General features: G+C 40.2%; 1 protein-coding gene across 3 annotated transcripts in view; it reads right to left on the bottom strand.

Moving 5' to 3' along the window:
* ADK (adenosine kinase) overlaps positions 1-13,046 on the bottom strand; it is a 196,500-nt gene that overhangs the window by 69,977 nt on the left and 113,477 nt on the right. For all 3 annotated transcript variants that reach the window (XM_083738500.1, XM_083738502.1, XM_083738501.1), the window contains exon 7: positions 2,964-3,134. In XM_083738500.1, the coding sequence (XP_083594626.1) occupies positions 2,964-3,134 (171 nt within the window). The remainder of the gene's footprint in view (positions 1-2,963; positions 3,135-13,046) is intronic.

Raw genomic sequence — 13,046 nt, 5'->3', positions numbered from 1 at the left:
CATATTATGCAGGAATTCATAATACCCAGCATAGAATTGACTTTTTCCTAACATCAGCATCATTACATACCTTTACTAGCTGATGTGACATTGATATTCCCATTATAGCTGATCACTCAGCAGTAATACTGGAATATAATTTATCTAAAACCCAGGGAGGTATGAGGAGATGGTATCTTAATATATCATTATTAAATGGGGAAAAAAACCACTTTATTCAATATATAACCCAAGAAACACAAATATATTTTAAAAATAACTCCAAATCTTCAACGTCAAGACTGATGGAATGGGAAGGATATAAAGCTGACATCAGAGGGAAGATAATATCTTTCTCTGCCCATTAAGCCAAGCTGCAAAGAGTAAACGAAAATAATCTAAAAATTTCTTTAAAAACACTGTGGGGCGATATGGCAAATAACCCATCTAAGGTTACATATGAAAGAATACAACAACTAACATTAGAACTGAATCCTATACTAGCTCAAAAAAATGAGTTCGGCCTACTAAGTCTAAGACAAATATATTGGGAACAGGGAGAAAGACAGACAAAAATTCTAGCTAATCGTCTAAAACAAAAGAAAGCGAACCAAATAATACCCTTAATAAGAAATGAAAATAACATCGCAGCCACCTCACCAGTAGATATCAATAATGAATTTTTAAAATTCTACAAAAAATTATATAAAGGGCCAGAAAATATATGCAAGGATGAGGTGGAAAACTTCTTTCAAGATATTAAAATACCAACTATTGAAGAATATCAAAAAGATATGCTATCAACACCCCTAAATATATTAGATATTGAGAATATAATAGATACAATGGGAGATGGGAACTCACCTGGACCAGGCGGTCTGCCTACAGAATTGTATAAAATATTCCAAAATCTACTAGTCCCCAGAGTTCTAGAAGTCTATGATTAAATAGCTCATAAAGGTATATCTGCTACAGCATTCAATGAAGCTTTAATAATAATTATACCAAAACCTAACAAAGACCCTACTAAATGTGCAAATTATAGACCAATATCATTAATGAATGTTGATGCAAAGATTTTGAATGCAATATTGGCGGCAAAATTACAAAAGGTTATTCAAGACTTGATACCTAATAATCAAACAGGTTTTATAAAAACAAGACAAGCTACAGATAATATCAGATTAACAATAGATTTGATAAATTTAAATAAAGATGAAGAGGGGTTTATGATATTGTCATTAGATGCAGAAAAGGCTTTTGACAGAATATATAAAGAATTCATAGGATTTGTGTGTGTGTGTGTGTATATATATACATATATAATATAATATATATAAATATATATATGCATAATATAAAAAATACAAAGTGAGACATTAAGGAAATCCAAAGGGAAAATATGAAGAACAGAGGTTCTGACGAACAGATTATTAAAAATGCGTGAGGTAAACAGTGGAAGTCTTTTTTTTAAAAAACCCCAAACAATTTATTTAAGGTAGATAAGGACAAGATGAAATTATACAATTAAATATAAATATAGATGGGAAACGGCTATGTATTGTGAGCACTTATCTACTTTTAAAATTTTTCACTTATGATCTTTTTCTTTTACTTCTTTATTCTTTCTTTGTTCTTTTTTTCTTTTTTCTGATATCTTTCATTTCACTGCTTTATTCTGAATAGCATTTTACAGAGGTATAAATAACTGTAAATATGAAAAGAGACAAAATATTCTCTAATTTTTTCCCTTGGTTAGATTTATTTTCTTTTCTTTTGTATTTTCTTTTGTTGTGAATATGTATGTTTTCTAATTTGTACTTAATAAAAAAATAATAATAAAAGAATTCATAGGGTTTTGTGTTATGTAAATTTGGTTTCCCTATAGAATACTGTAATGGGATTGATTTATAAAAACCCAACGTCCCGGATTGTTACAAACGGAAGAATTTCGAATTTGATTAGTTTAAATCGAGGAACGAGACAAGGATGTCCTCTTTCTTTATTATTATTTAATCTGTGCCTGGAACCATTAACAAGAGCAATAATTCAGGATAATTACAAAATTGTATTATTTGCAGATAACATCCTTTTATTTATTACAAAACCAGAAGATACGATTCCAAAAATTATGGAGAAAATAAAAACCTTTGGCAGAATATTGGGGTATTCTATAAATTGGACAAAATCAGAGATTTTACTAATTGGGCCAAGGGCTACATTGTATAGAAACCATCAATTTCAGATGTGCAAAGACTTTATTAAATACTTGGGTATAATGATTTCATCAGATATAGACCAAATTGTAAAATTAAATTTGAATCAAATTATAACTGAGATTTCTTTTGCTATTGAAAGGTGGGGACCTCTAAACCTTTCAATACTACATAAAATGCGACTTCCAACTAAGGAAGGTGGCTTTGGTCTCCCAAATATTTATAGCAAGAGTAATAAAAAGAAATTGGTATTTAGGCGAATTGAATTTAATTCTAAATTATAGTCTGGAAACGTGGGAGATTACAAGGGGTCCAAAAAAATGGATGTACCGTGCCATATTAGAAGCAAAAAAAACTTGTTTTGATGAATTGGAAGAGCCACAAAAAGATTCCATTAAGCACATGGATTGATAATATGGACAGACTAGCTACAAACGAACGAATTGCATGTTGACGCAAATTAAGAATGGATAAATATGAAGAAATCTGGAAGGAATATTTAAGCGATAAGGCGGACAGTGGTGGGAAGTAGGGGGAGGAGAGGTGGGGAAATATTGTTAAAAAGGTGTAGTCATAGGTGTATCAGTATTCAAATCTGAATTGTCAAATTGTGTTATTAGTGTTATTATGGTTTTTGCTGTGTCTTTTGCGGTTGATGTTTGTATTGAAAAAATGATTAATAATTAATGATTAAAATGATTAATAATTTTTTGCTTAATAATTAATAATTAAAATGATAAAAAAAATTTTAAGGCCAGCAACACTCACCGTCTCATTCCCAAACAGGACGTCAACGTAAGGTAGAACTTTCATCATGGGCTCCTTGTAGAACTGGCTAATAAATGGTGCAGAAAGGTTCAGAGTGAAGATCTTGTTGTTTGCAGAAGCCTGAGATGCCACTTTCAGTATAGATTCCGGCGAGACCGTCAAAAAGAAACCCTGCAAGCAAACGCAGAATAAATTGCTATTCAAATATGTTTTTTAAAAAATAGTATTTCAGTTGTGGAGGTGGAAAGAAGCACACCCAGAAATAAGATGCCACAGTACCGCCAAATTCCCATTTCCTGGAGCCGGTCCACGAGGATACCATGATCAACTGTATCAATAGTCAACAAAAGATCAAGAAGTAGAAGGGAGGTCACTTTCGCCCTGTCCCCATTCCCTGCAAAGGTCAACCAAGGCCGATTACGGAACAAAATACAGAACAATATGCCTAAAGAAGCCAGAAGTTTTGATCCTGCCTTGGTCACATCTCGTGAGTTGGGCGTGTGTTCTCTTTAAGCAAAAAACATGTTTTATTTTTAATAGGGGGGGGGGATACTGTTTTTATTGATGGGATGTGGGTGGCACTGTGGGTTAAGCCACAGAGCCTAGGACTTGCTGATCAGAAGGTCGGCGGTTCGAATCCCCACGACAGGGTGAGCTCCCGTTGCTCGGTCCCTGCTCCTGCCAACCTAGCAGTTCAAAAGCACGTCAAAGTGAAAGTAGATAAATAGGTACCGCTCTGGCGGGAAGGTAAACAGTGTTTCTGTGCGCTGCTCTGGTTCGCCAAAAGCAGCTTAATCATGCTGGCCACATGACCCGGAAGCTGTACGCCGGCTCCCTCGGCCAATAAAGCGAGATGAGCGCCGCAACCCCAGAGTCGGCCATGACAGACCTAATGGTCAGGGGTCTCTTTACCTTTACCTCACTGTTTTTATTATTCATTTCTTACTTTTCACTTCCTGAAAAGGCAGCATAAACAAAGAAATAAAACACTTTACTTTTTCTGATAGCAAAATAAAGGGGAAACCATTTCCATAACTTAACATCCAACACAAAACTCAAGTTGAAAAGTGATTAGCACAATCCTGCGCATGCCTCCTCAGCTATAATTCCCACTGAGTGCAGTGAGACTTATACCCAAGGAAGCATGTACAGGATTGCAATCTTAAAAGGGGGGGGGCTTGTTTTGCCCAAGAAGCAGAGTAAAAATACCTAGAAACATCCCAAAAGGTTTCTGGATCACAAGAGGTATCACATAGGAGTTAAATTTTTGTCTGCTTGATTTGTGCATGCAGCTTCTGCCTAAGTTGCTTCAAGCCTTTCTTATATAAAATAATTACAAGCTGCTGTGAATTATTTACAGCATGGTTACATTTCACATGTAATACCTGGTAAGTTATGTTGGCACTTGCAAGCTTGTGTGTTGAATTTGGATGTTCGTATAATTACGACCACCTCTGATGACTGTATAATTATGGACAACATTTACATAATGCATGCAAGCAACATTTTAAAAGCGGAGTGCCTCACCCCTCTTTTAAAAGAAAAATGGCACAGCCTGAGTTGGCTTAATTTATTATAAACTACTGATTATGGAGCATAAATCTATGGAAGCTTGTACTATATTGCAGAGAGAGTGAGTTGTGAAAGAATTGTTGCATTAAGAAAACACAAAACATAAGAAGCTATCAGGCAACCTCAGCACATATAATCCTGAAACGTGCGATGATTAAGGCTGAGTGTGCCAAATACTGCTCTTTCAAAATGTGCTACTAAACGTATAATTAGCCAGCTTTCCAGGCCCACAAGGTGCTACAACACCTTTGAGCCACAAGGTTGCAACTGTGATAGGAAATAAATGAGAACAAAGTGATGCCTTAAATAATTTAGGTGAACACACAAGTAACCGGTCTTTTATTTTTTAAACTAATTTTAGAAATTTGGGTAATGCAACCAAAAATATATTTTAGATTCCAACAGGAAGTAAGGTAAAGGTAAAGGGACCCCTGACCGTTAGGTCCAGTCATGGACAACTCTGGGGTTGTGGCACTCATCTTGCTTTACTGGCTGAGGGAGCCAGCGTACAGCTTCCGGGTCATGTGGCCAGCATGACTAAGCCGCTTCTGGAGAACCAGAGCAGCGCACAGAAACGCCATTTACATTCCTGCCAGAGCAGTACCTATTTATCTCCTTGCACTTTGACGTGCTTTTGAACTGTTAGGTTGGTAGGAGCTGGGACCGAGCAACGGGAGGTCACCCCATCACGGGGATTCGAACCACCGACCTTCCGACCGGCAAGCCCTAGGCTCAGTAGTTTAGACCACAGCGCTACCCGTGTCTCTGTAAATAGCAAGAAGAATGACTTTAAAAAGTGGAAATCTTTCCCAAATGGGAACGAAATGGGAATAACTGTATACAAATACAGTTTGTATTACTTTAATCATAACAAAGCCGCATTCTGTCATCGCCAATTCAGACCTCACCACTGGAAAACCTGGAAAACATTTATTCATTATTGCCACCTTCAGAATTTTCTCCTCAATGGGATGGAAGAATTCAGCAAAACAATTTTGGAATGTTTTGGTCTACAATAAGTTCTCAGGAACCGCCCCACTCCTGCTGAAAAACTAAAGAATCCCAAATTATGGCACAATCTAACTAGAGGATCTTAAATTATGATACAACCTATTTCCAAAACCTTCCAGTTTTGCAGCTGCATTCTAACCACATGGCTGATGCAACAATGGCAGAAGTGTGACATACTGCATAGATGAGCATTTAGTTTTGAAGAGAGCTGATACTGTTACCACTTGATTTCTCTCATTAGGTTCGGTAAGTCATTGCTAGTGGCAAAAGCAGAAATCATGGCTGAGTTATCACAAGGCCCCTTTTACCATCTTAGTTTTCTTGGTGTCATCAGAATTGATTGCATCTCTGGATGTACTCAGTGATGTTTTTTAAAAGCTCTTTGGCTGAGGCTGGGAGCACTTCTATTTTTCTCTACCCAATTTTTGTTAACCTTTAGAACAGTGTTTCCCAAAGTGGGCAATATTGCCGTGGGGGGGGGGGGCGGAGGCGTTGGAAGGATCCAGGGGTGCAATTGGGGGGCGTTGAATAAAAAATTTGAAAAACTGTACACGTTTCATCTGTTGTGCAATGATGCTTACCGATGTAACATAGTTGTATTTATTTATTTCCAAACAAACACACAAAATGCAAGGGTTATAACAAATGCATAAAAAACACAAATTTGTCACTGCATCTTTCTGTTTGTTCACTTAAAGAATATAGATTTCCACGGGGGTATGGGGCACTGAGCATTTTTGTTTCTGAAAAGGGGGTGGTAGGCCAAATAAGTTTGGGAACCTCTGCTTTAGAAGCTAAATGAACTTTGAGAAAAGTAAAATACAATGACTTGGTGGAGATAGCCTGGGACACAAGCATCCACAGCCATGCTTAAACATTGCTTCCTCCTCCTGTGGATTTAAACACACTGTGCTTAAAAGAACCACTTTCAAGTGTCCCATTACCAAAAATGAAACACCACTTAGTACCCTTAGAGGTTAAAGTTAACGAAGCTCAGGGTCACATCAGAAATTTATCATGAACCTCGCTTCCAAACATCAAAGTCACTGGCAACCAGGGTGGGGGACTCTGAGTGGTGCTCTAATAGGAAATTCCCTTGAACAGCAATGTAGATGCAGCCAGGATTCTTCATGTTTATTACATTTTAAACCCCGATTTTATCTAGTACTTTCAGCAAAAAGAAATTGCTGGCTGATTCTTTTATTTTCACTGATTTGATCCAGAATGCAGTTGTTTTAAATTGGACCGAGTACGGATGGCACGAAAGCAAAAATTTCTCTGAGTAATGATTTTGGCTTGCTGCAGTTTGCATTGTTTATTTTAATGGAAGCATGGCTTCATAAGTGGAAAATGACGAAGGTTTTAGCTATTGTTTTATTTCAAGCAGGCAGTGTTCCCGTTTCTGATGAAAGCTGAATTTCAAACACTTTTCTGTACTAAAGTAAAAAGCTGAACTGTCAGTATGTGTGCTTATATTGACCCTGACATTTTCTTTTAAATAAGTGCCAACATGTCAAAAGGAGAGGGATGCTTTAAGGCTGGAACAGTTTCATTAATGCTAAAGCAAACTCTTAATTGTTGCCACATTGGTATTTATCATTACAACAGCTGCGCTGCAAGTTCTTGAGATATAGCAGCGAACATTAAGAGCATCAAACTTTTATCTTATACATCCCTAAGATGATGCTTTAGAGATGCACATCCATTTCTAATTAAATTCTATGGCCACAGCCCAGGCAATGGCTTCAACATACACTCAATGGGAAAAGTTCCTCCCTTCTTTATCAACAACAACTCTCCAAGCAATATCATACACCGCTTTTGAAATTATTTGGGAGTTCCAAAATGGGCTCGCTAAGTTTTCTGTCCAAAGCGCTATTGGCATATGGAAACCCAGGAATGGTTCCACAGCTACCTGTCCTTCTCCTTAGGCTGCCATGGAAAGTTTGCATTAATATAACCCAAGATGTCCGGGACCTTAGCCCACAGAGAATTCATGGTACAATGCATATTTCAAACTATCCCTGTGTAAGTTGTACAATGCACTGAACCGCTTCTGCAATCCCAACAGCCTAAGAAGAGCCTGCTGGTTGGAAATTCCCAGGTGTCAAAAAAAGGCTATTTATGTATGCCACCACTGCGGCCCGTGTTTTGTTAGCCCCCAAATGGAAAACGAGCGAGGTCCCAACTAAAGAAGAATGGCAACTTAAACTGATGGAATATGTGCAGCTTGCAGACCTAACGTATAGAATAAGAGAACAAGAAGAACATATGTTTAAAGACTGGAAAAAGTTTATTGAACATATGGGGGGAAACTGTGTACACTTGAAAACGTTGGCAACGTTAAGATAAATTCAACAGTGTAAACAAGTTTTGATGGATATATTAATGGAATACTGAATGGTTTAGTTTATGTAAAATATGCAGGGATTTATGATATGCAAATTGAACCATGGAACAAGAAGACATTTTAAGGTGGTTTAATGAATATTTTACATTGTAAAATAGAAAATTTAATAAAAATTACCGTATTTCTCGCTCTATAGGATGCACCAGACGATAAAACACACCTAGTTGGTGTGTTTTTTTTTGGGGGGGGGGGGGAAGGAACAAGAAAAAAAAAAATCTGAATCCCAGAAGCCAGAACAGCAAGAGGGATCTGGCTTCTGGGATAGCCTCTTGCTGTTCTGGCTTCTGGAATAGCTGCTGAAGCCTCTCCCGGGCAGCCTGATGAAGGCTCCCCCTGCCTGGAAGAGGCTGTGCGCGGGTAAGCTGCCCTCTGTCCCTTCCCCCATCTCCCACAAGAACCGCACGCTGTTTAAGGGAAACGCGGTTATTGGGGGGCTTTTCTGGGAGGTGGGGGAAGGGACAGAGCCACGTGCTCTGTCCCTTCCCCCCACTTCCCGCAAGAGTTGTGCGAAGCCTCCTCAGGGCAGCGGGGAGCCTTCGTCCCGCTGCCCTACGGAGGCTTCACGGGGGCTATCCAAAAGCCAGAATAGCTAGTGGGAGCACTGCGCAGAGCTTCCTCTAGCTGTTCTAGCTTCGTGCGAAGCCTCCGCAGGACACGGGGAGCCTTCATCCCCGTGTCCTGCGGAGGCTTCTGGGACAGCCCGTGAAGCCTCCGGAGGGCAGCGGGATGAAGGCACCTCACTGCCCTGTGGAGGCTTTGCGCAGCTAAGCCCCAAGCTAGAACAGCGAGACGGAGCGCTCCCTCTCCCTGTTCTGGCTTCTGGCTTAGCCGCGCAGCCTGCATTCGCTCCATAAGATGCACACACATTTTCCCTTACTTTTTAGGAGGGAAAAAGTGTGTCTTGTAGAGCGAAAAATACGGTATAAACAAAGAAGAAGAAGAGACTGCATCAGGCCAGTAGCCCACCAAGATCCTGTTCCCACAGTGGTCTACCATATCCCTATGGGAAGCAGGCAAGCAGGATCTCAGCATAACAGTTCCTTCCCCTCCTGCAGTTTCCACCCAACTGGCTTACAGAAGAATACTGTCTTCAACACTGCTGTTACAACTTGACCCTCTTTGTGAACATCGCCTTTCATTATATCCTGCCGTCTTTGTAGCAGCTCAGGGAAGTGAATACACAAGCAATTTCCTTTTAAAATAAAAATAAAAATCAGAACAACCCTGTAAGGTAGGTTGACCTGAGAAACAGTAAATGTCATTAGCTGGCATCTGAACCTGTGTTTAACAGGCTGGGACAAGATTTAGCAGGGTGGGAACATTATATGTCAATAAGGGCCCACTCTCTCTCTCTCAGTTTATTTTAGTTGCTAGGTTACCGGCTGAAAAAGGAATTGTTCCTAACAGATTTGCAAGAGGTTAATTTGGATTTTCATCATCCCCAGCTTGCTCTTATTACTGGTTAATCCAGCCTTGAAAGCACATAATTATTGCTATCGGTGCAAGTATTATCTTACAGTAAAGAAGCACAGGCTAAAAATATTCCCGCCGTGTGAAATCAGACTTTGTTGCCCTGAAGATGTCCAGAGGAACACTACACAACCCTTCACCATATTTACAAGAAGCTCCACACAGCCTATAGGAGTCCTGAGAACGCTGCTTTCTGAATATACTTTGGCCTACCTCTCACTGAGATGGCAAACCCATACTGTACTACATAAGATTGTAGGTGAGGACTAGCATAGTTGAAAGCTTCTGCCTACACAATAAAACTAGAGACGAGGGGATGTATTTCCATGCTAGTTTCTCTATACAGTGGTACCTCGGGATGCGAACGGGATCCGTTCCGGAGCCCCGTTCGCATCCCGAAGCGAATGTAACCCGTGTCCACGCATCTGTGTGTGTCACGTTTCGGCGCTTCTGCGCATGTGTGTGATGTCATTTTGACGGTCTGTGCATGTGCACGTGGCGTCACCGCGGAGCGCAACCCGAATTTGCCTAACCCGAAGCGTATTCATCCCGAGGTATGACTGTACACAGGAATATTTAGTATTTTTCACGGAGCGGCATTAAATCACATGAACGCTTGCCTGCAGTCTGAACTGAAGTGTTATGATCCCAATACTGGATTGTTGAACCAATTTTCTATGTGATTCCACCCCCTCCAATATCTGCCTAAGTCCAAACCTGTTAAGGAAATGCTTGATAATGGTACTGTATCGGAACACCACACCAAATTTATTATTTTTTATTATTAGATTTATATCCCACCCTTCGTCAAAAGATCTCAGGATCAAAAGATGCCAGCATGGCAAGGCAGACAAAAAAATTGAGACCCTCCAAAGCAGTCAGTTCTCCTAGTAAAAAAAAAAAAGAAAGAAAGAAACCCTTTGCAGTCCCTTCCAATAATGCCCAGCCTTCGCCGAGAGCAATTCCTGCACAATACAACCAGACATTTATTGGGGCCGGTGGTGGGTGGGGAAATGCAGGGACTGTGGATTTTCCTTTGAACAGCCCAAGAAGAGACTACAGGAATGCAGTTCTCATTCACACCCACTCCTCCTTATTCCCATCCGAACAACACAGAAGGATGCTTCTGATTTCCCTCTTTTGATAAGACTCCTTTTCTCATGATGCAATCTTTATTATAGCGAGATAATATGCTCTCTCTTTGGGGCTCTTGAAATTTATTCTGAAGAGGGTGACAATGGTTTTGACTAATATTTTTCCATGTTTTGTGCTGCTGTTACAGCATGAAAGCGATCAGCGTTTGAGATAACATGTGTAATTATCTCTGTGCACACACTATCAAGATTACTCTTTAGGAAATAATGAATGATTACTTTAAGATTGCAACTGGCGTGTGCAACGGAAACAGAGTTAAATATACTTTACACTAAGCAGAAATTCACTGAAAGCAGCTCAGAAAGCCAAAAAGTTACAAGAAAATGATTTAAAGGGGTTAACTTTAAAAAGTGACCTTGCCCCCTCCCCCATTTTCTCATAGCAATTGCTTTTTTTTAAAAAAAAGCAAGCAATGATTTGGTTTTAGTGTTTCAGTAGGCTGGCATACTGGACAGGAGTCACTTCTGAGATTCCTATGGGCAGAGGAAGATAAAGCAACTGAAGCTGAATTGGACAGGTAAGGGAAAGAGGGATCAGATAGAATCATAGAATTGGAAGGGACCCTGAGGATCACCGGGTCCAACCCCCTGCTAGGCAGGAATATGCAGCTGTCCCATATGGGGATTGAAGGACCGACTCCTCTCCCAGTCCTTCTTTAAGCTGGGCAGCGGGGGTGACTCTGGTTATAATGCCAACAAGTCAGGAAGTCTGACAAGTGCTGCTGCACAATGTCAGGTCAAAGTGTGGGGGGGAAACAGGCATAGTCCAAGACCGGGTCCTAGATCTGACCTGGGTGGATGAGCTGGGAAGAGTTGCTTTAACCCAGCTTTATCCAGCTGGGCTTTTGATGTAGCACCACCGCAGACTTGATAATCAGGCAGGTAGTGCTGCCTTGGGGTTTATAGTGATTCCAGCTTGAGGTCTTGATGGTCATGTTCTGGCTTTCAGTGTCTGGATCTAGAGGCAGATTTGGGTCAACCCCATTACCAAATAGTCACCCTGGTTGAGTTGGGGGACAGGCGATGTTGAGAACTTCAGAAGGCTTGTGCTAGAGGTCTACAACCACCATCCTGCAAAGGTATGGCATTTATAATAAACACACAGTCTCTAAATAATGGCTGTAGAAGCATTTACTATAAATTGCAATCAGATAATAACTATAATGATAGATTCCTTAAATATTAGATTGTTGAATTCTTAATTTTCATGATGCAACATCTACCATTTCATAAGTTGTAATGCTTGGATTATAATGGGTGGGGAGGTAGGAAGTCCCAACCAGAGACTCCCTCCAATGTTAGCCAAATCATGACCCCCAACTTCTGAAAACACAAGGCTAAGGTGTTTCTGCCCCAAAGAGGTTAGGGAGCTAATTTGAGAATGAATCAGAAAATCATACCATGGTTTCATCCAGGCTTGTTCTTACTAACCATAGTTTAAACAACCTATAATTCCCTGTGTCTGGACATCATGTTTAAAACTGGAAACAGATGTTTCTGAGCTCCTCCTCAGTCACACAAGAGAGAAAAAGAAGGGAGCAGGGATCCAAAAGCTTGTTGCAGATCACTTCATGTAGCAGGAAACAATGGTTTCCTGTTATGTCTGAAACCAATCCTCATGCTTTGCCAGATTTCTGCAGATTAAGGAATCACTACTGCAAATGCATATTGGAATCAAAGCGTGAAAATGGAAACACTTGAGATCTCATACCACATACTTCAAAATGTCTGAATTATGAATGGATTTGATATTAAGGCTTTTAAAATTATGTAGCTATTATTAAACGGTTTTGAATTATCTTCTATACAGATATACTACAGATAACACAATAGATGCATTTATATTTTTGTTTGGTGTTTTCTCATGCTCTGTTGTGTCCCCTTTGAGTTTAACGAATACTGAGAAGAAATACACGAAATAAAGTGACCATGACTGTGAACAGATCTTTATCTTACAAAGAGGGCAAACAGGAATGTTTTCCTATTACTCTTGTAAGGTAATAATGATGGAGACACATGCACCTTGCTAGGGACGGCATTCTATACAGAACCACCACTGAAAAGGCCCTGCCATGCACCAATGGCAACCAAGTAGCCCCCAGGAGCAGCAGCAGCAGCAGCAGCACCAACTAGGTCTCACCTGCTGATCATAGGATTCGAGACAGCTGCTATTGGGGAAGGCACTCTTTTAGGTACTTGGGTCCCAAGCCGTTGGAGGGCTTAGTACTAGCACCTTGTATTGAGCTTGGTAGCTCATTGTCTGTCAATGCCGAGCTTTAAGTCCAGTGACCCCTGCTCCTGTCAGGCTGCCCCACTTACCAAGCCAGCAGCTGCATTCTGCACTGACTGTAGCCTCAAGACTGACTTCAAGGGCAGCCCCACATAAAATGCATTACAGTAGTCCACATGAGAGCTATCAGAGCATGGACAACTAAAACCAGACTATGCTAGTCCAGAAACATCTGT

Source organism: Podarcis gaigeae, assembly GCF_964106915.1.
Source record: "Podarcis gaigeae genome assembly, chromosome: 5".
Classification (NCBI taxonomy): domain Eukaryota; kingdom Metazoa; phylum Chordata; class Lepidosauria; order Squamata; family Lacertidae; genus Podarcis; species Podarcis gaigeae.
The sequence above is the reverse complement of the archived record's forward strand: the minus strand, read 5'-3'. Positions and strand labels throughout refer to the sequence as shown.